This window comes from Pelophylax lessonae (genome assembly GCF_965119305.1).
Source record: "Pelophylax lessonae genome assembly, chromosome: 4".
Lineage (NCBI taxonomy): Eukaryota > Metazoa > Chordata > Amphibia > Anura > Ranidae > Pelophylax > Pelophylax lessonae.
In genome coordinates, this window is record NC_138771.1 from 501,777,857 (window position 1) to 501,804,386 (window position 26,530).

Here is a 26,530-nt window from a genome sequence, read left to right on the forward strand (position 1 = left end):
AGAGTGCCCACAGCGTGCCCCCTTTCAATGCAGAGTGCCCCCTTTCAATGCAGAGTGACCACAGCGTGCCCCTTTCAATGCAGAGTAACCACAGCGTGCCCCTTTCAATGCAGAGTGCCCACAGAGTGCCCCCTTAAATGCAGAGTGACCACAGCATGCCCCCTTAAATGCAGAGTGACCACAGCGTGCCCCCTTTCAATGCAGAGTGCCCACAGTGTGCCCCCTTAAATGCAGAGTAACCACAGCGTGCAGAGAGACCAGCGTGCACATACATGATGCAGCAGCGGCTTCTCAATCCTCCGTGCCTCAATCCTCCTCCACCAATGGCAATTGTTCGCCTTTCGGCCAATCAGGAAACGGGGTCTCGGACCCGCTTCCTGATTGGCCAGGAGGAGGATCCGTGTGACAATAGTGAATATTCATTCGCTATTGTCACACAATGGGTGGGCTCAGGGCGCACTGCTCTGCGCCCCGGGTCCTCCCTTTTCTTACAGCACAGCCCTTACTTGCCATCTTCATCATTCCACTCGCAAAATGCGAGCAGGCGAGTGGAATTTTTGAGGGCTGATCTATATTATATTGTGAATAAAATATAAGTTTATGAGATCTGTAAATTGGTCCATTCCTTTTTTACTCACAATTTGTACAGTGTCCCAACTTTTTTGGAATTGGGTTTGTAAATTTATATTGGATTATTAAAAATAACTTGTTTGTACTGGTTTTAAAATGCTGATGTAATAAAATGAAAGTTTATGCTGTGACCATGGATTTCCTTTATCATAATGCACATTGATGCAAAATATAATGCAAAATACAAAAGTCTGCTAATCTGCCCTATCCTGAGATTTTAAAAAACGATAGGTAAAAAAAATGAAAGAAAAAAGTAAAAAATACTTACCTTTTGATAACTTTTGATATGGTCATTAAATTAAACGCCTAAACAAACCATCCAGAAGCTGGGTATACTTTCTTTTTTTTCTTACAGATTTTTTTTTTTATCTCCAACATGCCATTTTTTAATCTGGGGTAGGTGCTAATTAATAAGTGGACCTTGCATTTACATGCATGGCTTTCTTTAAATCAGGCAGCCAAGAACACAAGCGCAAATAATTTCAATGCAGAGGTGAGCAGCGCCCCCTGGTGCCACTACATAATAATTGTCACGACAGGCATGAACACTGTGTGCACTTAAAGATCAACAAAGCGCTGTGAAGAATATTTCAGAGTAATCCGCCATCTGGGTGGGCTTCCGCCCTAAACACCGTATATTCACAGCTGCGCTAAGCGAGTTGAAAATACAACACACACAAGTCAGAGAGAGTGCTGAGAGCAAATTACCTGTCATTCTCAGATTTTTATTTTAAATTCTTTGACTGCTGCTACAAATAACAGAATTTGAATTCCAGTGTAACAGGAAAGAAAGAAATTACTTGCTCATTGCAAGCATGAGCAGTTTAAAAAAAAAAAAAAAAACACGCAGCTAAGGAAAAGGACATCTATGAACTTAAGGACCCAGAGCCATTCTCCTTTTAAAAAGAAGAAAAAGATTTTTTTTTTTTTTTTTTTAAATCTGATGTATTTTTTTTATATCATAAATAATATCAATGTGAGGACTGTATCCCATACTATGGTGGACCGATTATCTTGATCTGGTGCATACAAAGCAAATATCAAGGCTATATCTTCAATAATTCAAGTGTAGGAAACAGGGCCGCTGATGGGGGGAGGGGTAGACCAACAGTGCTCCTGTAGAAGGCCCGGGCACACAGGGGGGGCCCCAACAGCATTGGGAATCAGTGCAGTCGGACGGAAGGGCAATTACAGAAGGAAGCCCTGTGTGGCTCTCTGCAGCAGCTGAAAGCCTGTTTCTCCCCCTCCAGCTACTGCCAGGAGAGACACAGACAGACACGGCATCATTCCTGTAATTGCTTCTCTGACACCGATCCCCCTCCCTGTTTTTCCTGCTCCTGATTCCCCCCCCCCCTTGTGCCCCCATTCACTGTGCTGCCCCCCCCCCCTCCCACAGCACTGCAGGCTTCCCTATCCTGTAAAAAAATAACAAAATTGTAAAAAAAATAAAACTAACAAACATTGTAATAAATAAAATTGTAAAATAACATAATTGTAAACATAAACTTTTAAAAAAACAAAAAAAAAAAAAAACAAATAAAAAAGGACTAATTCACACAGAATCTCGGTTATGTTTGTGTCCGCCAATAATGATTTTAGTGCATATTTAGTGAAAATATTGTCGACATATTTGAGGGGGGTCCCTGTCAGGTAGGCTGTACAGGGCCCCGTGATTTCTAAAAGCAGCCCTGGTAGGAAACATACGTAAAAATCTGCAAAAGCTCCTGAGATTATTTAATGTGCTACCACCCAGCCACTACTGCTGGAGCTCTAAAGTATATTGACAATTGTCCATGCTGCCAAGTTATATAGGTCCTGATGAAGCAATTAAATGTGAAATGCGTCAACCTCTTGGAACAACCAGCATAGAAACAGTGATTGTTAGAGCATTTGGCGTACTGTAGGAGAGCTATGGCTCTTTTTTCTTCTAAATCCTTTTAACAAAGATGTTGTGCAATAAACGTGATACTTTTATATTTAAATCTGTGTAAAGTCCTTTTTGGTATCGGTAAAGTCCAACATTCCTCCAGTACTTTTTTTCTCCTTTTCCCCTTACAATGTTTTTCTCTGTTTTTACAATTTGTTAACAAGGATGAGGTACCCAATAGGCCCCTCCCCCTGTTTTATCTTAACCACTTAAGCCCCGGAAGATTTTACCCCCTTCCTGACCAGGGTTTTTTTTGCGATTTTTTACTGTGTGAATTTAACGGACAATTGCGCAGTCGTGCGACGCTGTACCTAAACGAATTTGACGTTCCTTTTTTTCCCACAAACAGAGCTTTCTTTTGGTGGTATTTGATCACCTGTGTGATTTTTTGATCATGCGCTATAAACAAAAAAAGAGCGTAAATTTTGCAAAAATAATATTTTTCACATTTTTTTATATGAAATTCCCCAAAAAAATGTAAAAATCAAAATTTTTTTAAATTTTCGGCCAATTTGTTTTCTGCTACATATGTTTGGTGTAAAAAAAAAAAAAAAAAAACGCAAAAAGCGTATTTTGATTGGTTTGCGCAAAAGTTATCGTGTTTACTAACAAAGGGAAAGATTTGTCATTTTTGGTGTTTTTTTTTTTTTAACGAGTAATGGCGGCGATCTGCGATTTTTTTTGCGGGACTGCGACATTTCGGCGGACATATCGGACCCTTGACTGACATTTTTTACCTTTTTGGGGGTACCAGTGACATCACTGCAGTAATCAGTGCTATACATATGCACTGTTACTGTAAAAATGACACTGGCAGGGAAGGGGTTAACTGTATTGGAGAGGGAGGGGTTAAGTGTGTCCTAGGGGCGTGTTTCTAACTGTGATGGGACATGTCTACTATTGTAAAAACAGAGATCAACGGGGTTCTACATAGTAGAACCGTCTGATCTCCCTTTTTACACAGGGGAGAATGACAGGCGGCTTGTTTACATAAGCCGCCCGCCTTTCTCCCTCTCTACCGACGATGGTAGTCATCGGGTCCGCCGGTCACACGCACTGACTGCTTAGTGAACGAGCCGCGGCGGGCGCGCGCTCGCCCGATATTGGCTCACAAGCCGGTCACAGGCTGGTGACGTATATATACGTCACTTTGCCTGGCCGGGGCTGACCGCAAGTATATTTACTTGCGGCGGTCGGCAAGTGGTTAATATACAATTTGCATTCCCTGGGTTCTTTCCTTTTCCTTCTCATCAACGTGCTAATTAAAATTTTAAATAAAACATTTCCATTTTCATTACATACCTTATTTCAGACCCAGTGATGTCATCATCAGGTCTCTGTGCCTCTCTATGCAATGGGCAATGTATGGATAGTTGGAGGAGACCAGCAGAGTGCTGTACATGGAGTAACATGCTAATTACATTTTCTGGCTCCTGGGAGGCGTTTTGTAAATATCAAAATATCTTAAGGCCTTATGTACACTGCTGCTGATAAACGGACGTTTAGGAGCAGTTGGGTGATTTTTTTTCAGCAGATGCTTGGACTCTCCTCTATGTTATCTTATCTTGTCCACGTACACTGAGTTTTTTTGTTGTCGTTTAGAGGCAGTTGCATTTACAGGTATTTTCTTTAAAAGCAAAAAAAATGCGTACAGGACAGAAGTTCGAGAGAGAGAGATCGAGAGACGAAGGAAAACGTTGATGAACGCCAGTAAGCGCAGCATGAGAAAGTGGTCAAACTGATGTTTTTTAACTTTGTTTACTAGCTGTCAAGTTCCAGCGTCCAGGAAGATGTTTTCAAACGCCCAGTGTAAATGAGGCCTAATGGGTGGATGTCATTCTGGAGGAGTGGGCGTTCTTGGGCAGACTGCATTTGCAAACAGGTAACATCCACAAGCGATGCTAAACCTCTATAATTTAAAAACTGATATCCAGTAAATTAAAGGGGTAGCTCAGGAAAAGTCAGGCTGGGGAGGAAAGTCCTAGCTCAGGGGTCCTCAAACTATGGTCCTCCAGTTGTTCAGGAACTACAATTCCCATCATGCCTAGTCATGTCTTTGAATGTTAGAGTTTTACATTGCCTCATGGGATGTGTAGTTCCGCAACAGCTGGAGGGTCGTAGTTTGGGGATCCCTGTCCTAGATGATGCATGGGGTCCACCAGGCAGGAAATGAGGTGAGCGAGGAAAAACTGAGCGCTGATTTAAAAAAAAAAAAAATGAATGACCACTGATGAATACTTCATACATTTTGACGTGACTGAACAGATGAAATGAAGGGTCCTCATGTGTGAAAGGGGCTTAAAATGTATCAGTGAGGAAATGTCTTATATATCTTACACCAGAGGGAGATCGCTTTGTGAGTGAAGCACAGTGAAATGTTTTCAGTTTCATAGCATTTCTGTGCACATTGATTTCTTTCTCTGGTGCAATGGTAGCATGTAAAAAAAAAAAAAAAAAGAATTGTGGAAAAAACAAAAAATAAATCAAAATTTAAGCAATAAATATGACAAAGCATAAATATTTATTGCACTTGGTAAATAATGCATGTTTATTAGTGAATTCCTCACTCTTGAGAGAAATACTGCATAAGTAATTTAACTCAAAAATTCATGCGGTATTTATCGTCTAGTGAATTGACCCCCCCAGTGAACAGAAAAACCTTCCCAGAAGATGGCTGCTAAGTCAGAGCTCTGCAATTAGCAGGGAGTATGAGCTTTGCAGATTGCAGAGCAAAAATAGTCTGACTCAACAGGGGGGGGGGGGGGGGGGGCTCGGGGGTATTTAGGGGCACATACTTACCTGTAACCCCCCCCCCAAAGTGCAGCATGCCGGACATCTCTTCTGCAAAATTCCCCCAGGACAGCCAGTGCTCCTCCAAAATCATTTGTGTACTGTGAGCCCCATAACAATGGAAAAATACCCCACTCATCTTCCCTTTAAACCCTATTTGCTCCATTCACTGCCATGCCACTGCCTTGACTTCCAACAGCCTACCCACATACTGTGCATAGGTAAAGGGCTCTTGGGAGATGTAGTTCTGTGGGTGTGCATATGTCAAGAGCAACTGACCTCCCAGCAGCTGCCTCTGTAAGCCATTTCTCAAGTCTGCTGATGAAGGCACAGGGAATAATAAAAGCAGTTTTTTGCTACAAGAACAAGGCATAAGAAAATATAACGCTGGTACATAATCTAGGGGGGGATGGGAAGAAGGGGTCTGGCGGCTAAATCTGGGTTATGCCTGGCCATACATCATTATTCTCCCAGGACCAAGGATTGAATTGCCCAGCAGATTATTCTACTATGCTGGAATTAGATTTTCAGCAGGCTAACACTCTAAAGGTGGTGACAATGGTACATAAAGTATACATTTTATTCGATACCCTTTACACCATCGAACAGAATGCCACAGACAGATAATGATAAAAATAAAGCCAAACTGATTATATAACTAAAAGCACTTTTGTAAATGTCATGTCTCACCTTGCATCAATATAAAGTGCTTTTTTCAAATAACACATAAGCCACTGTAAAATTTGTCATCTTTTCATGGCTCACTCTTTTATGTTTGTAAGACTGGTGGCCACTATGCCCTCTTCTACTTGGGACCACCCGTCTCGATTAGTTCTTTCACATGAACAGCAAAGTCACTTCTGCAATGGGAAGATCTGGGCTGCTCAGATTCCTGGCCTGTCCCACCTACCCATGCTTGATTGATGCTCAGGTTTTGCCAATGTGCCTCACTGTCAATGCCTACAGTCCCACCCACAGCATCTATAATATAACAATGCACCATTGGGCATACTGAATAAGCAATGGATGAGACCACCTGAGTAATCTTCTTCCAGAGGCCAAGCATACCTGTGCTGTAAAATAAAAACTAATGACATCACAGACCTAAAAAAAAAAAAAAAAAAATAAAAACGGCTCGTCTTTGTTGTGTTTGAGGTAGGGAGGTTTAGAAGAAGTTTTCAGAGCATCCAGGAGTTCAGCTTTAAAATATAAAAAAAAAAATTATAACCATGTATAAAGCTTTTTCAGTTCTTTCCTCAGATCGTTGTAGAAAATCATTCATTATCCAACAATGACAACCCACACCAGATACAGCGTATATATAAAACACCAGATATGTTTATTATAACAAAAGTCCTGATCATTTACAGAGGAGGGTCTGGCTGCAAAGTCTCTGAGCAGTGGTTGGAGGAAATGTTGTGGGCGTGGTTCTCCTAGCAAAGAAAAAAAAAAAAAAAAAATTAATAAGTTTAACCACTTACCTATAGTGCAGTTTTACCCCCTTCCTGCCCAGGCCAATTTTCAGCTTTCAGCGCTGTCACATTTTGAATGACAATTGTGCGGTCATGCTACACTGTACCCATATGAAATTTTCATCATTTTTTTCACACAAATAGGAGCTTTCTTTTGGTGGTATTTAATCACTTCTGGGTTTTTTATTCCTTACAAAAAAGAAAAAAATGTTTTTTCTTATTTTCTGTGAGTAAATTTTGAAAATCAATTTTTCTCCTTCACTGATGTGCGCTGATGAGGTGGCACTGATAGGCTACACTGATGGGCACTGATGAGGAGATACTAATATGCTGCACTGATGGGCATTGATGGACACTGATGGCCAGTACCATCAGTGCCCACAATCGGTGCCCATAGTGCTGCCAGTCAGTGCCCATCAGTGCCTAGATGAGCAGGCACTGATGGGCACTGACTGGCAGTACTATGGGCACTGATGGTAGGCAGTAATTGGCACTTTATTTACATTTTGTCAAATCAGGGCCCTGATGATCAGTGCCCTGATTATCTGCATTTGTCTCCCCTATGAGAAGGAGCCGCTGATCGGCTCTTCTCGCCTCACACTCTGACAGTGTGAGGCGAGGAGAGCCGAATAATGGCACTTCCTCATTTTTACATGTGACCGGCTGTGATTGGACACAGCCGATCACATGGGTAAAGAGTCATCTCATTGACATTTACCGAGATCGGGGTCGTGCCGTGTCCTAGCAACACGGCGCGGTCACGATTGCCGCTCCGCGCGCCCGAAAGAGGTCGTTCTGGTGCGCAGTCATAGGACGGCGTCCCAGGATAATAGCTACACCACTCCGCCGTCATTTGATGGTGGGCGGGTAGCAAGTGGTTAATTTCTGTTGAAGAGAAAAGACAGGAGCAGGTTTGGGCATCGAATAGCTTCAGGATGTCAATGTTCTCTAAATGTCAGATGGGATTCTGCCAGTAATACCACTTCCTGTTGCAGGCTGACAACGCTAAGACAATGCCTTGCATCAATACAAAGTGGGGGAGTAGCCAGGAGGATTGAAACTGCTCTGTGCAAGACCATTGCATGGAGCAGGTAATTATGCCAGGTTTGTTATTTTAAAAAAAGCAAAGATTTAATACCACTTTATGGACAGAGGAGGGATCTGGGGTCTTAAATACCCCAGAGCTTTCTATAAAGAGTATCTGTCACATGCCTTTTGTTGTCACAAGGGATGTTTGCATTCCTTTTGACAGCAATAAAAATAATGAAAAAAGAAAAAAAAAAAAAACAAAAAAAAAAACAAAGCGACAGTCCCGCATGCAAGCAAACAGCAACAGTCCCACACATGTGAGGTATCACCGTGAATGTCAGATTGAGGGCAGTAACTCTAGCACCAGACCTCCAGTGTAAATCTAAAGTGGTAACCTGTAAAGCGTCACCTATGGATACTAAAATTTAAGTTTGTTGCTGTTGCACAGGCAATTTTAAAGCGTAACAGGTTTGGTATATATTAACTTGGCGTAACATCATCATCTTTTATATTTTACCAAAAAAATTGGATTATTGATAGTATTTTTTTAGCATTAAAATGAAAAATAAATAAATAATAAAAAGTGTATTTTTTTCCAAAAAATTGCGTTTGAAAAACCATTGCGCAAATACCATATGACATAAAAAAATTGCAACACCCACCAATTTATTCTCAAGGGCCGCGGCTTTAAAAAAATATATATATAATATTTGGGGGTTCTAAGAAATTTTCTAGCAAAAAATACTAATTGTCGCATGTAAACGAAAACTGCCAGAAAAGGCTTGGTCTTTAATCACTTAAGGACCAAGCTAAATTCTGAAACATGTTGTTTACAAGTTAAAATCAATATTTTTTGCTAGAAAATTACTTAGAACACCCAAACATTATATATATATTTTTTTAGCAGACTCTGGAGAATAAAATGGCAGTTGTTGCAATATTTCTTGCCACGCGGTATTAAAACGCAATTTTTTGGGAAAAAAAATGTATTTTTGTAAAATCTTACCGTAAAATCCTTTTCTCTTAAGCTCATTGACAGGCGCAGTCCTCTTGATTAATATCAAATCGGGTTATACTGCCCTCTACAGGAGTAGGACACTAGGCAGAAGGAAAACGTTCTGGCCACACCTTAGGGGCAGTCCCAGAGGGTATATCCTCTCACTTCCTGCTACAGGATGTCAGTTATGTCACAACGCAGTGTCAGAGAATTTAACCCAACCTCACTCAAAAGTAGAGGGGCGGGTACTGCGTCTGTCAATGAGCTTAAGAGAAAAGGATTTTACGGTAAGATTTTACAAAAATCCATTTTTCTCTGTCGCTCATTGACAGACGCAGTCCTCTTGATTAATATCAAATCGGGATGTCCCAAAGCAGTGCCACAAATGAGGGGAAATCAAAATCCAGAAGGCCCAACCGGAGCCAACTAGAAGCATCAAGGACTCATCGAGCAAAAAGATGAGACCTAAGTGAAAAACCCAACAAACCCTCGAGGTAGACCAACAGTCTCCTCACACAGCGGCCTGCAGGAACCTTGCGGCCAAAAGAGGCATCCGACGATGCCAGCACTTCAACCTTATACAATTTCGTAAAGGTATGAACCGACGACTAAGTAGTCGCCTTGAAAACCTGGACCACTGACGCCTGATGGCGGAAGGCCCAGGAAGCACTAAGCGCCCGAGTGGAGTGCGCCTTAACAGGGAACGGAGGATTCCGACCCTTAATAGAATAAGCCTGTACCACCGTCTGTCTGATCCATCTGGAGATAGTCGCGGCAGATGCAGGCAACCCCTTTTTGGGGCCATCCGTGATCACAAAAAGTGAATCCGTTTTTTACGAAACGAGTCCGTAGTTTTCAGGTATACCCTGATTGCCCGAACCACATCCAAGGAATGTAACGCAAACTCCCGAGGATGACTGGGCTTAGGACATAGGGAAGGCAATACAATGTCCTCATTCAGATGAAACTCTGAAACCACCTTAGGAAGGAAGGATGGATTCGGACGAAGAACCACCTTATCCCTATGAACCAGCAGATAGAAAAAAACTGACATCCTGTAGCAGGAAGTGAGAGGATATACCCTCTGGGACTGCCCCTAAGGTGTGGCCAGAACGTTTTCCTTCTGCCTAGTGTCCTACTCCTGTAGAGGGCAGTATAACCCGATTTGATATTAATCAAGAGGACTGCGTCTGTCAATGAGCGACAGAGAAATATATTTCACTGCATTTAAAAAAACAAAACAGTAAAGTTAGCGCAATTTTTTTGTAGATTGTGAAAGATGATGTCCCGCCAAGTAAATAGATACCCAACATAATACAGTTTAAAACTGTGCACACTCGTGGAATGGCAACAAACTACCGTACTTAAAAATCACCATAGGCGACGCTTTAAAACATTTTAACGGTTACCAGTTTAGAGTTAGAAGAGGTCTTTTTCTAGAATTATTGCTGCTCTGTCGATCACGGCGATACCTCACATGTGATTTGAACACCGTTTTCATTTGTGGGTGCAACTTACGCATGCGTTCTCTTTCATGCGCGAGCTCACAGGGGCACTTTAAAAAAATTTTTTGTTTGTCTTTTCTTATTTATTTTATTAAATTTTTTATTTTTAAACACTTTTAAAAAAAAAATCTGATCACTTTTATTGTTGCGGTCCCAAGCAATGTAAAAATACCTTGTGACAGTATTACCCCAGACCCCTCCACTGCACTTCAAAGTATTTGAAATCGGCATTTTTGAATACTGCCATTTTTTTTTTTTTTTAAATCGGCGGCCGACGTTGTGGCGTCGTTTCCGGGTTACATGATCGGAAACCTGATCGAAGCCAAATCCGGCATCATTTTGGACTCCAACCAGCCAGGGCACATGCTGGCTGGTTGCTCGAGTATCCCGGTAGGACGGGAGACTCGGGCAGAGCCGTGGGAGGGAGAAAAGGAAGGAAGGAAGGAAGGAAGGAAGGAAGGAAGGAAGGAAGGAAGAAAGGAAGGGAGGAAGGGAAGGAAGGAGGGAGGGAGGGAGGGGAGGGAAGGAAGGAAAGGAAGGAAGGGAGGGAGGAAGGGAGGGAAGGAAGGAAGGAAGGAAGGGAGGGAGGGAGGGAAGGAAGGGAGGGAGGGAAGGAGGGAGGGAAGGAAGGAGGGAGGGAAGGAAGGAGGGAGGGAAGTGAACGTCCCCTCCCGCTTGCTGGGATAACGGGCAAGAGGCTGCTGAGCCGCATCGGCTGCCATCTCCTGAAACTTGACAGCGGGCTCTAAAAAATGGTACTGGTTGATGCCTGCAGCTGAAGACATCATCCCAGTACAACCACTTCTGCAAACCGACGTACAGGTACATCGGTTTGCAGGAAGTGTCTAAAATATGCGAACAGTAAATCAAAGATGTAAACTCATTACTGTCCAGGTAAAAGTATCTTGAATATTTTAGCAGTAACCGGCTTTGCCCTAACATTAAATACTGGAAAATCTATTTTTTATGTTGGATCATAAGATCTGAACTCACTTCAATGGGCCGATAAGCTCCCAGCCTAAAACGGCAGCATACAAGGTCCACAAAGAACTCGGCCAACCCGTGGATCATACCTGCAATCAAGGAGAAGCATCAGTGAGTGTGGGAGTGACAATATCTTTCATGCAACTCCACCTACATTTTTTCTATTATGCCATGTGTGAGGAATTGGTATCAGCCTTCTGCAATCCATATACAGACAAGTTTAGACTGGGAACGAGAGAAACAAGACATGGAGCCAACCAGGTGTGCCGCAGTGCAAGAAGCATGCTGATAGGATTAAAGAGCAGAGTGACAAAGAGATGAGCCTCCATTCTGCTGCTTCCACTTTCTCTATCCAGGCACCAACCTGATTTTTATCCACTGCAGGTAACATCCACATGTTCCTCTGACTGGACTGCAATAGAAGCAGCAAACAGATGAGCTTCTGTCTGTCACTATTTGCAAAAACCTGGTTGGCTCCTTGTGCTGTTTTGCCCTCCTGTAAAAGGGACTCAGAGGCCGATACTTAGATTCAGGTATTCACACTGCTTGCATTAAAAAAAATTACTTTAAAAAGGTGTACTTCATACAGAACTGCAATAATTTCTGTCCGTTATATCTTTCTGGAGGCTGGACTATAAATTAAATTTTCAAAAAGCAACCACAAACTCGCCTGTGGTAGTGAATATGCCGCCAATGATGCCGCAGAGTTGCACAAGGAACTTCCACAGTGGCATGTGATCTTCTGTGACTGTCACCATCAGGGAACTGATGTCATACTTCATGAATATACCGGAAACGCCGTGGCTGCCTGTAGCATGATTGATCACACGCTCCTGTAGGGGAAGACATAGACAATAGAGTGTCAGAGTCTGGGATTGGTGTGCACAACAGATGTTACCAAATAAAATGGAGGAAAGGTAAGTCTGCTATCAATGAGGACCAATTTGATTCTTCCTTTTGATGTTTTGCCCTTTAACAACTCCAAGCAAATAAAGAATTCCACCTCACCAGAGATCCCCTCAATTTAGCAGTAGCAGATCACAGCACAAGGGAGCTGGGACAAAAAAAGCTGAGAATCATGCATTCTGCTGATGGCCTAACAAGAAATCACAGTACACTACTTAGGGTGATACCTGTGCCCTTGTTCTATTATGACACCACTCCCCTCCTCTGACTCTAGCTCCCTCTCAGGTGCACACCATTCATCCTATCTGACGAAAGCAGATTGTTCTGACATCTAGTCTGATGTATTTGGAAAACTTTCAGCACTCATAGCACTTTCGGTACCCAGGAGCCAGAAAAAGCTGCACTTCCTCTCTTCATAAATCATAATAGGAACTATCAAACCACCTGTTTGAGAAAAAAAAAATAGAGAAACGCGATGGAACGCGTATTGTAGTGAAAACTATATATTATTATTTTTTTTGCCTGGAAGCATCATATTCTCCACAGAAAGAAACGGTCCCTATGGGTACAAAGAGGCTGGCAAAACAAACAGATTTTTTTCATCAACGCACAAAATGAATGTGCACTACACAAGGATTGGTCTTATCCTGAAAGGAAATTCACTCCTATGCTTTTTACTGAAACTTATCCTATAGGAACAGGAAATTAAGGAAAAATGGCTTTTTCTGGTAGTGGATCCTGCCATCTGAGTTGTCAATAAACACCTTATAGTGACTAAAAGAGGATGTTCCTTCCCTCTTTAAGGATTCTGTTGCTAAGTATTTTGAAACCCTCTTAAAGGCCTCATTTCACCTTGCAGGTCTAGCTCTGCAGACAGAAATTGCTGCCATATATTTTTGCCAGACTATTGGAACTGTACAAGACAAATAATAGAGAACATGAGCCTGTCTCTAATGCCCCTTCTCTCTTAGAACAATTGCAGCGGAGGCCCTCAGCCCTATGGCTTTGTGAGGATACTCTAGAGCAGTGGTCCTCAACTCCGGTCCTCGGGGCCCACTAACAGGACAGATTTTAAGTATTACCTTGGGGAGATGCAGACTAGAGTACTGCAATCACTGAGCAGCAAATGAGATCACCTGTGATGTAATTTAGTTATCTTGCAAACCTGGCCTGTTAGTGGGCCCCGAGGACCGGAGTTGAGTACCACTGCTCTAGAGAATGTTCTAGTTTCTAGGATGTTTCTTTTTGTAGTTAAACGTCTGGTCTGCTGAACCTGCTTGTAAGAGGGCTTTATACACATGCTTTTTGACAGTGAATGCCCCTATTGGGAATTTCTTGATAAATTTATCAAGGAAGTGATTGTGGGAAAAGTACTATTGCCTCACAAAAACAGCCCAAGTTGCATAGTCCTATGGCTTTTACCTCTACTCGGTGAAAGATCTTTTCGCCTTCCCTAGGCATCATTCTCAAAACCAATGCATAGTGCTTTCTGTCGTCACAAGTCTTGGGTTCATAAAACCACCAAGCCTCCTTAGAACCCCTAAAATTCCATTTTTAAAAATGTCACTACTATTCTGATTAGGGGATGCAGAAGAAACTTTGGCTTTGACTTTTAGCCAACCTCTCCACCCCATGAAAAAAAAATTACTTACGAAAAAGATAAAAAGAACCCTCACACAAAGTATACTTACCTTACACTTTGCATTTGATAACAGTTCCGCTTCAAACGTAATAGATGCTGGAAATTACCAGTTGGGAGCTAAAAGGGGTTGGGCCCATCTGACTTTCCTGAAGTTAAAATTTGTATATGGGAGCATTCATTTCTAATTTTCATGCTGCTTTAAAACTTGGGTGATCAGATACCCTGTTCTCCAAAATGACTATATTATCTTCTAAGTAGCCCTGTATCAGGGCCTGTCAGGGAGTTCCACCCCCACCAAGCCCACTACAGCTGCCCTCAAACATTGGAGCATGAAAGTGAGGTTATACAAGAAGAAGCATAGGTTAAACCAAATTAGAAATTTGGAATTGTGGTATTCTATGTCCATTTATGAACAACTGCAGAGATTCAGATTTTTTTCTTTTCATATTTTTCCACCACTTTACTACAGAAATGAGGTAAGTGCAATCTGAATGGTGGACATGTAAAATTTGACTTCTAATTCTTTGATTCTTCTGCACTGAAATCCTAACTGAAGAAACAATTTTTTATTTTTTTTAATTTGCAGACTCACCCTTTCCGTCACCGAGAACTGGTGGGTGTCTCCGTAAACTTTCCGGGTGTGCAGTTTGGTTGGGACGATGGTGATGAAATACTGGTACATTTGGTTACCTGCAAAAATCAAATATATTTAGGAAATCTGATCCCAGACATCATTTCTCCAGTGCAGGGTAGACTACTGAAGTAAAGTTAAGAGAAGATGCACTACTGCCAAAATGCTGATTTTCAATGAACACATTTCACTCCAAGAGGTTGCTTAATTATACTCCCTTACTTAAAGCCACATCTCCAGCCACTGGTGCCAAGGCTACAGGGAACTTGTCCTCGTTCCAAATACACAAACCAAAAGTGAAAGAAGCTTCACCACCAGTCACATTCGGAGCGAGGATGGGTCTCCTGAAGCCTTGGCACCCATGGCTGGTTGTGGGGCTTTAAGCCTACCTTGAGTAGTTCCCCTTACTACTGAATCTTAAGACTACTGGAGGTTACTCTCGTTTGGATGGTAGAGTCAGCTCTGGTATTAGTCCTTTCTGCCACCTTTCATAGGTGCCAGTGAAAAAAAAATAAACTAGAAAGCAACACTTTTCCAGCTGCATTCTACTAGTCCAAATGCCCATGTTACACTAACGATACTACAGCTAGTGACAGCTGAACAGCATCAGGATCACTAGAGAGGGCAGAGAAAGGACTTTCTTTCTGACAAAGAACAGTATGCCGAATTTAAGGATTAATATTATAGTAACAGGTGAATAGTTTCTCTGCCCTTTTTAGTGTGACTGTCACTGGGGAGTTTTGCAAGATTCATAAGTGTAATATAGGCCTTAGGATACAACTTCCCATTTTTATCTCCTACGCAGGAATGTTCTTTTTAGATGTGTGCCTTACACCATCTAGTGGCCTTTATTAGGTACTGCAGTGCCTGGTCCTGACAACAGACACCAATTCTCTGAGGATTGACGGTCACTCACGTAATGATGTGCGAGTGCAGCTCAGTCCTGGAGCACTGTGAGCTCATCCTATGTAATAATGTGACTCCTAGGGGTAGGCATGGGCTGAGCTCACAGGAAATAGGCAGAATGACTGTCATTCTGTCCTATGAGGATTGCTAGTGTTGGAAGGAGAAGGAAGCCAGAGACATTGATGTAGGTGTTTTTTTTTTAAATATATATTCAGGAATTGCTTAATGAGTAAAAAAATGTTTTTGTGTTACAGCAGATGACAAAATGTTATTTATTAAAAAGAAAAAGCAACTTACTTTCTTCTGCAATTTTTTCCGTACCATCCAGGGGGTTTATAATTCCCGGCATGAGTTCTCCAAAGGACATGTGGTCAATACGATGAGAGAAGTTGTAGCCTAAATTAGGGAAGGGACACAAGCAATCAGCAGATCTAGTTTTCACAATAAAAGTGCACCTGTCAGAGAAATCAGGGACTGCGATTGTTGATCCCAATGGTTGACCCCGAGTAGTTTGGTTGCCATATTTTGGCTTCAACAGTCAATATTTTGAGCCAGCAAGAATATAAATAATATTTTAAATTTTCTCTGAATTTCTGTTACCGCTATTCGTTCAAAGCTTGTGCCTCAGAAGTATAGAAGCCAGAAGCAGCCAGATAACCAATCTTTTCATGAGACCAGAAATGCCAGTCCAGATATTTTACTTTAAAAGCAAATGTCTTTTAACCACTTAAGGACCGGAAGGTTTTACCCCCTTAATGACCAGGCCATTTTTTGCGATACAGCACTGCAGTATTGCGCGGTCATGCAACGCTGTACCGAAACGTTCTTTTTTCCCCCACAATTACAGCTTTCTTTTGGTGGTATTTAATCACCCCTGGGGTTTTTATTTTTTGCACTATAAACAAAAAAAATAAATAATTCTGATAAAAACAAAAGAAAAAAAAAAAAACAAACACATTTTTTTACTTTCTGCTATAAAAACATTCCCAATTAAAAAAATATGTAAAAATCAAATTTTTTCATCAATTAAGGCCAATATGTATTATGCCACATATTTTTGGTAAAAAAAAATCCTAATAAGTGTATATTGATTGGTTTGCGCAAAAGTTATCGCATCTACAAACTAGGTGATAGATTTATGTCAGTTTAATTTATTTAATTTTTTATTTTTTTTACTAGTAATGGCTGTGATCAGCGATTTTTAGCAGGACTGCAACATTGCGGCGGACAGATCAGACACTTTTGAGGGGACCAGTGACACGAATACAGTAATCAGTGCTAAAAATATGCACGGTTACTGTACTAATGACACTGGCAGGGAAGGGGTTAACACCAGGGGAGATCAAAGGGTTAAGTGTGTCCCTAGGGGATGCTTTCCAACTGTGTGGGGGATGAACTCACTAGATGAACACAGAGACCTGTATTACTAAATAGGATGAACACAGGATCCCTGTGTTCATCACTGAACAGCAGTCTGCCTTGTTTTTCATAAGCAAACCGCAGTTTTGTCTCCATAGGGAGCGATCGCAGGTGGCCAGTGGACATCGCGACGGCTGGACCCACTGATTGGCTCCCCCTCTGGCCAATCGGTGCATGTGCGCACCTCCGGCGGCAAGCGAGTGCCCCCACTATCTGTTACACTAAGCCAGTGGTTCTCAATTCCGGTCCTCGGGACCCACCAACAGGCCAGGTTTGCAAGATAACTAAATTACATCACAGGTGATCTCATTTGCTGCTCAGTGATTGCAGTATTCTAGTCTGCATCCCCCAAGGTAATACTTAAAATCTGGCCTGTTAGTGGGTCCCGAGGACCGGAATTGAGAACCACTGCACTAAGCAACATACAGCTACGTCGTTTCACGTAATCAAGCCGACCTGCCGCCGTAAAACTATGGCGGCTGGTCGGCAAGTGGTTAAATACCAATTGAAGCTATGTATTTTTTTTCTGTGCACCTCTGTTCTCGCACAGAAATATGGGTCTCCAGCAGCATGTCCTCTCTACAGTACTCCAATCAGCAATGCTGCTCAGGAAGCATGAGAATTTAGAATTTCTATTTTTGTAATAAAATTTGTTAAACGATAGCTGCATTAGAGTACATTTTTTTCTTTATAAAACAATTAATTTGAAACTCTGTGGAAGTCTTATGAAAGCAAATATTTACACAGTAGTGGTGACATGAAGCTTTCTAGTATGGGCTCTGGATTTGTAATTTTAAGGATAACCTTGCAAAGTGTAGGGCTTGGAGGTCTGTTCACCAGATTGGTTGCTGTTCTCAAATTTGAAATAAACACTAAGAGCAACAAGGGGGGATAAAGGATCATACTTACTGTCATGGCTCACAAGAGCTGCCAGGTGGGCATGGCCCCTAGGATGTGGGATTGCTCTGCAGATAGATTAAAAAAAAAAAAGTGTAAGTGATGAGGTGTTCAATAAGAACTGGCCAAGCACTGACAACAGATTAGAACACACAGGACCTTCTCAGGAAATCTGTATATAGACTGCACGTTTACATTTGAGACACAAAGCCAAAGGGCGAAAAAAAATAATCATTCTATGAATTAGTAACACTAAGCAGAAAATGCTGCAGCCGTGCTAAACTCATCAGAAAAATCACTGCGTTTACTGGTAATTGCAGCGCTAAATTATCTGCTGCAGCTGTGCAGGGGGTGCCATGTTGTGCAACATTTTTGGAGTACTTGACCTACACATTCACACAACTTAGCAACTGGTTTCCCAGGCCACCAGATTAGTGCAGTGAAATGCAATACCTATAGGAAAGCATGAGACCGCTCCCCTATGCATTTCAGGGTTCAATAGTGACCTCATGCCGACAATGAATATTCTCTATTACGGTAACCCTCTGCACACTGCAGAATCTTAGATTCTTCTAGTAAAACTTTGCATATATTGCAATACATGCTGGTTAACTGCATCAAAATGATTCATCTCTGGCCAGTAACTACTCTGCTGTGCAAAATGCAGATTACTTACTTGCTTATGGAGGACTTTAATGAACAGATAGAGCTTGGTTTATTAAAACTGGAGTGCAAAATCTGGTGCAGCTCTCTATAGAAACAAGCTTCCAGCTTTTTTTTTTTTTTTTTTTGTCAAAGCTTAAATTGAACAAGCGGATTGGCTACCATGTACAGCTACCCCAGATTTTGCACTCTCCAGAATTAAAGCTGCCTGCCAAAAAGCATGTAGAAAGTGGTAATATTTCTTAGAAAGGCCAAGTGACTGGCACAGAAGAAAACTATAAGCAATGCTTATTTAGGAAATAAAGATTTTAGAAGTTAAGTGTTAATAATTTAGTTAATTTATAAACTTGTTTGGGCACTCCACTTTCTCGCTACATCAGCAAATGAAATTCTTAAATAGGAAAATACACATCTCTCTTATCCAATGGGAACCAATCCTGGTCTACTCAATGCTACTAGGTAAGCGGGATCATTGCTATAGAGATATATATATATATATATATATATATATATATATATATATATATATATATAGATATATAGAGAGAGAGAGAGAGAGAGAGAGAGAGGACAGGCATTGATACACATTTTAAGAGTTAAAAAAAAAAAAAAAAATTTCTTTTATAATCCCTCCATCACTTCCTCTTGGCCTCTGGTGACATGCAACACAGATAGACATACTTGCCCACAGTGATGTGGAAATTTCCAGCCACTTTATTAATTTCCAGGTGCCCATGGATCCGGCAGGCGCTCAGCGGCTCTGTAGGTTCGAATTCCCTGCAATCACAGGTGAAAATTGTTAGTCTGGATGTTAGGCCTCATATGAACAGTCTAACCAGACATGGCGCAGTTCTCTCCCACTAGCCAATGGCTTGTCTTTTTCTTGCTGCTAGAAGGGAGACTGTTCCTCAGTCAGCAGTACGTCAGGTGTTTAAAATGTATGAACGTTAAAAAATAAAAAACAACTAAAATTCTGACCCTATAGTTTTCCTTCTAAAGAAAACATTTCCTGCAAGTCAGTACCCTGCACGTTCCTCTGTGCTTTTTACTGTCTCCATCAGACCAGCCACCACCCTCCCCCCAAGACACTGCATCCTCTCCTTACCCTGTTCTGCCACCTCCAACAGCAGAAACCCCCTATTTTTTTGAGGTTTAGAAACTTTGCTGTAGGGGCTTGCTTGCACTTACCCTACTGTAGGGGGGAAATCATAGTTTTCACTGTGTGGGCACAGTCAGAACCTTGCTGCACATTCCGCTAAGTTTTACACCGCCTCTGTTTCTACCACACATTACATCCTCTTCATGCTGCTATGCCAACTCCAGCTTTAGAACCCTGACCTAATGAGTAAATGACCCTGTTGTGGGGGTGTGGACACCTGCACTGTAAGGGGTTGTATACATGTCTTCCTCTGAGCTTTACACTACCTCCATTTCTACCAGCCAAGCCATTCATTTCCTCCATGACACATTGGGGTTGATTTACTAAAACCAGAGAGTGCAAAATCTGGTGCAGCTGTGGATGGTAGCCAATCAACTTCTAGCTTCAGTTTGTTCAATTAAGCTTGGACAAAAAAAAAAAAAAAAAAAACTGGAAGCCTATTGGTTTCTGTGCAAAGCTGTCCCAGATTTTTCACTCTCCAGTGTTAGAAAATCAACCCCATCGCATCCCCTTCTCACTCTGCTCTGTCAGCTCCAGCAGCCTGGAGAACCCTGATGGGGGGGGGGGTCAGACACCTGCCCTACTGAAGGTGGACACTCATGGTTCTCACATTGTATGAGCACGGTTAGGACCCTGCACATTTCTCCAGGCTTCACACTGCTTCTTTTTCCACCACACATCGAATCCTCTCCTCACCTTGCAACCTCCAATGATTAGGAAACCATGCTTTACAAGACGCCCCCTCCCGACCGTACTCGGCCATCTCCAGTGGTCAAACCACTGTTAAAAATCCCTGTTTTAGGAGTCAAGACATATGCCATGTAGAGGTCAGACATCTGTCCTGTAGAGGGTTAGTTACCTGCCACGTAGAAGATCACGTGCCTGCCCTGCACTTCCACAGGGCTTTAAACTACCTCTGCTTGTGCCAGCCCAGCCACCATCTTCCTACCAAACACATTACTTCCTCTCCCTTATTTGCTCTGTCACCTCCAGTTGTGGAACCTCCTGGGAATCTTTTGTAAAACTCTAGGGTACTGCAGAACTCCGGTTGAGAAACTTAGCTGTAGGGGGCAGACCACTGTCCTGTTGGAGGTTGCACACATGAAGGTCACACAACACCCCTGTAGGGGAGGGTCAGAAACTTGCCCTGCAGGGGCATTTCCCCACTTCCTGGACACCTTCTCTGCTGCATTCGCCTCTTGGAGGACAGAAGGGTGTCAATTTTCTCAATGGGTACAAGCACAGTCAGGCCTCTGCAATTCTTCCAGGTTTTACACTGCTTCTGTTTCTGCCACCACCTTCCTCACAGGCACCCTGCGACCTTTCCTTATCACTCACACCAGCAGAGCCCCTGGGGACCTCTTGCAGAACCCTCTTTGAGAAACCTTGCTATAGGTCAGAATGATAGACAGGAGTTAGCATTTTCAGTCAACAATGGCAACCTACATAGTTCTTCCCCGGCAGACCTGCTCTAAGATAAAATGGTTAAAAATTATGGGATTCAGGGGCAAATTTGGATGAGTTTTTCACATTGGTTGTTCTCTCACCTGGGAGGAAGGGCGGTGACGGAGCTCTTCATAGCACTTTTAAAGAGAAGATCCTGCAGTGAGATTTCTTCTTGTAATCGGTTCTGGATCTGCTGCAGCATCCTGTATGCACAGACAGGGGATCTTAATGTGACATCACTCAGCAGCCCCTCTTCATACCTCCCTCGTTTGTTGTCCTCCTCCCCCCCCCCATACACATCCTGCAGTTTTTACAGAGCTTCGACTCCCACAGCAACCCAAACTTTTGCAGTTCCTCCCCTTACTCTCCACCCCCACACTTCCCTCCTGCAATCCCCTCTATACCACCTCCCCATACTCTCCTCCATAGCCTCTCCCAATACTTCCCTCCACATGCAGCCCCTCCCTATACCCCCCCCCCCCGTGCAGCCCACCTCATATACCACCCCCTGCATACCCTGTTTCTGGCATCCCCTACACAAATATTCAACTATAGCCCCTCCTGTTGGCTCCACATCCACCCCAGGCTCCTGTCTCACCTTTGCCACTGCCGCTGCTGAGGGGTCAGCTCAAAGATCACCTGGGAAATAAGAGGTTAACAAAGAGCTGCTGAGTTTTATGGTCTTTGTGAAAGAAAAAAAATGACCACGTGCATTTTTAGTTTCAGATTTTGAGTATTACAATTAATTTACATAATAGTATACTTCTCCTCTATAGGAGATTAGACAATAAGTCACTATCAATGTTAACTAAAAGGTCATGATAAAATTAGTCACACGGAGATTCTATTGTTTTTAATCAGTTTTGGTAGACTACTATGCTTGTACTGAAAATTTGCACAACAGATTGCTTGTCCTGTGAGCCTGAAACAAATTGTCACCACTGAGCAGAAATACTGCCTACTTTATGTATTTTATGAGACACAGCCCTGTTAGTGACCTAACTTTTCCCTGGTTTGGTTAAGTAATGTAGCATGGTCACCTCTCTGCCCTCAGCTTGTGAATGAACAGTGAAAGAGTAGCAGAAGACTGATAAGATAATCCTTCTCCTCCTGTCAGCAAGCTTCCTTACAGCACTTGTGCGTGCAGGAAAGCCTGATTGGCTATCAATGCTGGCCCTTCCTATCAAAGTCTTTGCAACCTTCTAGTTCTAATGTCCATAAGATTCACTGGATGTTGAAATAAAGATGAGCAATTGCTGCTGTGTGGAGCCCATCAATGTGAACCTGTTGCTCTACCCTAGGTTTGCTTTAAAGCAGTCATTCTAACCCAGGGTATCGTGGAACCCTAGAGCTCCTCCAGAGGTTTGCTAGGGGTTCCTTGACCTCCCCTTTCATTATGCCCACACAGTTCCAGGGCAAATAACACTTGCCCCAGTCAGAGTCATGACACCCAATTTAGTGGTGCCATTCTGACCACACACTGTACAGCTTTCTTCTGACCATCAATCTAAGAGCATTTTTCCCCACTAACCCCTAAATTGGTTCTCTGTGTACCCTCTAAGAAAGGCTGCTTTAAAGTGCACAATCATCCAAAATGGACATCCCAGTGTATAGTAGATAACTACACTCAAAACAAAATGCACCCTGTTCTGTAACCAAACAATATTTATGACCCCGATAGTTTTTAAATAAAAAAAATAAAAAACAATTGCATTTACCGGCTCATACACGAGACCCTCTGCGGACGTCACCATGGTCTCGGCCAGATCCAAGACATCAGCGCCAATATCTGGGGAACACAAGAGATATTATAAAGAGGCAGAAAGAAGACAGAACAGCGCCACCTGCTGCAGAAGAAGATACTTACACTGACACCTCATTGCTACTGTGATGTCAATATTCAGCCGAAGTTTACTGGTAGAAAAAACAGATAGGTATAAATCACTCATGGAAATGAGGCCAGTGGAAAAACTTAAAAACTGGAGAGACAAACTAACAATGTAGAGAATCATTCCACAAAATGCTGGCGGCATGCCATTAAAATCTAACATGAATAGCTTTATTGTTCCAGACAGACAGACAGACAGACATTAAGCCTTCCCCTTTCACCCAAAGACTGGGCTTTATTGCAGAAAGGAGGGAGAAGCAGTTACAGGTCCATAAACCTAATGAATGACCCTGTTAAAATAATAAGAATAGATCTTGTATTATATTTCAAACAATGTTGTTAGGGCTCATTCACGCTATTGCTGGTCTCTGAAGAGCGATCTGCATTCTCCTCACCGTCTGCTTTACCCGCGGAACCCTGCACTAGTGCTCCGCAACAGTGTGCATTGCGCATGGTTGCTGGCCACCTGCTGAAAGAGACAGGGGGTACAACTCCTGCCGCAGTCGCAAAGTAACGCCGCATGTGTACATCCCGGGCCGCTGCCTCTGCAGCTAAAGGGGATAGAAATGGGGGGGGGGGGGGGGGGGTCGATAAAATTATGACCAAACCATTTTGCGCTAGTGTGAACAAGCCCTTAAAAGGAGAAGTTCACCATTGGGAACATGTTGCATGTGCCACGCATTTTAGGGTGGAACATGTTACATGTTCCCTCCCTGCAGCTTTCCCCCCTCCCTCCCTATGAGAGGACCAGGACTCTTCTCCCCACACCCACAGTCACAATTTGAAAAGAGTGCGGCCATGTAGAGCTCCGCCCACACAGTCGTGTCATTACTTCACAGAGGTTTTGTGAATGAATAGACTACAAGTACCAAAATCCATTGCAGCTGACTGCTTGTGGTGAGCATCCTCATACTTCAGTCAAGAAAGATTCAATGAACCAACTGCCCGCCCATATTGAAGGTAAGGGCAGACAGCTACACTGAGTCTGCAGGAGCCTGCATTGCACCCACGATCTGCTGATTTCTGGTGCAATGCTTTACAGGCTCCAAAGTAAAAAAATAAATGCACATTTTTTTACCTGCAAATAAAGTGTGCTGTAATCCACAGAGAATGTGAAAGAATTCCTTTGTCAGTTCATTACATAAAGTTAGGAGCTCAATGGATTTCTGACTGATCTGACTGAAGGAGAAGATGCTGGCAATGGCAAGGGACCTCACAGACCTCACAGAGGGGGAAGAAAGTATTCGTAGAGAAATGTGTGCACGTTGCAGAGATTTACTGCATAGGATTTTTATATTGCTCAGATATACTCACTTCCGCCATTTTGGAGTGCAGGTAGAAAGGAAATTGGCTTCCCTGCTACTTTTACCAGGCTCTTATTGATCGACATTACTGTAAGTGTAATTTTTAAGCGTATGACCAATAAATTGTTTATACTGCATGATGAGAAGCATTTTCTCTCCTTCCTGATTCCATGTGGCATATACACAGAGATATCACCTGGCTGGATTGGCGTGCTATTGTGGGACGGTTTCCCATCTGAGAGGATCTATTCCCAGATATTATTATGAATCTCAATTTGTATCTGAGGGTGTGTATCTGAATGTGGTGGAAAAACGCACAGCTCACTTTTATGTGTAGAACCACTTAAGAGGATTACTATATCACCATTTAGTCACTTTGGATTGAAGCACATGGTTGTGTATGGACATTTATGTTGGCACAAGTTTTTATGTCTTTTGATTCCTTTAGTGGACATTATTCACTCATAGTGGATGAAGCGAGGCGCTACCACTATATCATGAACATAAATAGAAACTTGCCAAATATAAAACCAGTATAAACACAATAAATGCTGTAAATTCCACCAACTGTGACGTGGGTCAGTATAAAGGTGCAAATATATAAATTGAATAATACCAGTGCTGGTAAAAAAACGTGTTGTGATGACAATGCTAATAAATATGTGCACAAAATATATAAAAAAACTATTGCACTAGGAGATTTATCCCTGCATTTTCTTGAGACACTATGGATAGAAGCCTTTGAGCCAAACATACTGGAAACAAATTGGATAAAAGGTATCCTTGAGTCTTCACCTAGGAGGAGGTGGTGGCCCCAAAGGAATTTGAGTTCTACAAGCACTGTAGGTCCCCAAAGGCCTGAGTGCTTCTGGTAAGTGGCCACGACTCACTGGGTGGAGGATCATATAGTCCACGGTACCACTGAAAGAAGCACAAGTTCAAGCACAAGATTGCTATCACTCCACTTAGTTTCATATGGACACTGGTTTATTATAATATTTTGTGTGTCATCATCATCTTAATATTTCTTGTTGGGCACCTTATTTGTGTTAGTCCCACATTAGAATACTATATGGTTACCTTCATTGCACAAGCACTTTATTTTGAAAATTTTCATTTTCATGTAGTGCACATGCTTCACTTCAAATAATTTTATTTATATATATTGGTTGGTTACGTTTATGTAACACCATTGTTTTATATATTTCGTGCACGTATTTATTAGTATTTGTCATCACAACACATTTTATACCAGCACTGGTATTCTTCTATTTATATATTTGCACCTTTATACTGACCCACGTCACAGTTGGTGGAATTTACAGCATTTATTGTGTTTATACTGGTTTTATATTTGGCAAGTTTCTATTTATGTTCATGATATAGTGGTAGTGCCTCACTTCACCCACTATTCTTTATTTAAGTCTATTGCACTTAAATTGCAGGCTGCTTTACACTATATAGCACTATACTTCAAAAGGGAGGCGCTGTTACTTTTTATATTATTCACTCAATAACCGTGCTCCTTGTTGCATAAGTTAGAAGTATTTTGTTTCTCAGAAATAATTTCTTCTTTTAGGCTGAAAACCAAACTCTGAACAATCAATCTAAATCAATTGGCAATTGTTCTACAACTGACCACTGCATGTACTGTATGTCCGCCATTAACAATGCACGTTGCATACAGAGTAACTGCACATGCAGCCCATATTTTGGCTTTTAGAAGTTTCACCTCGTTTAAACTTTAATACCGAGTGTCTGTTCACATATAGTGTGGTGATCTGTGTTTTTCACACTGGAAGAACACCAGTCACCACTAAAGTAAACAATTATTTTATATGTGTTCTATTCACACTAAAATGTAACTTGGAACTGCGTTGCCGTGAGCTGTAATAAAATGTAGCATGTCTGCATTTTATCGGAGCACAGGAACAGGGAGGCACCACAATCACTGTACAGCAGCGCAGCGCAACACACCATGCTTCTGTTCGATGACATGAATGAAGTGTCATTTTGTGATCTTCCTATAAAGGTCGTAAAAAAAAAAAAAAAAAAAAAGTGATGTGGTAAAACGTGCTTCACACTGCACCCTACCACCGGCTCACTGCAGCCAGAATGGGGAGCTGGCCATGTACTAAACAGCTGAGGTTTAGTGTGTGGGCAGTGTGAACCAGCTCTAAACCTTTCCTTTCTGATGTTCAGAGATTTTTTATCTGTCACCTGGTGAAGTCTTTGTCCACTTCATAGTCGTATCTCATCCAGGTCTCTCGATACACCAGGAACTCAAGCACTGTTAGGATACCCATCAAAGTGAAGGCCAGGAGAGATACTGGGA

The 26,530-nt window shown here is 42.2% G+C and overlaps 1 protein-coding gene across 1 annotated transcript in view; it reads right to left on the reverse strand.

Moving 5' to 3' along the window:
- Positions 1–6,663: 6,663 nt before the first annotated feature.
- ERGIC2 (ERGIC and golgi 2) overlaps positions 6,664–26,530 on the reverse strand; it is a 25,133-nt gene continuing 5,266 nt past the window's right edge. Inside the window, exons 3-14 of the mRNA XM_082255346.1 lie at positions 26,416–26,524; positions 22,871–22,917; positions 22,722–22,792; positions 21,602–21,642; positions 21,105–21,206; positions 19,080–19,175; positions 17,748–17,803; positions 15,717–15,815; positions 14,475–14,572; positions 12,005–12,167; positions 11,344–11,423; positions 6,664–6,780 (exon numbers count right to left, since the gene is read on the reverse strand). Coding sequence (XP_082111472.1) covers positions 6,712–6,780; positions 11,344–11,423; positions 12,005–12,167; positions 14,475–14,572; positions 15,717–15,815; positions 17,748–17,803; positions 19,080–19,175; positions 21,105–21,206; positions 21,602–21,642; positions 22,722–22,792; positions 22,871–22,917; positions 26,416–26,524 — 1,031 coding nt within the window. The 3' untranslated portion in view covers positions 6,664–6,711. The remainder of the gene's footprint in view (positions 6,781–11,343; positions 11,424–12,004; positions 12,168–14,474; positions 14,573–15,716; positions 15,816–17,747; positions 17,804–19,079; positions 19,176–21,104; positions 21,207–21,601; positions 21,643–22,721; positions 22,793–22,870; positions 22,918–26,415; positions 26,525–26,530) is intronic.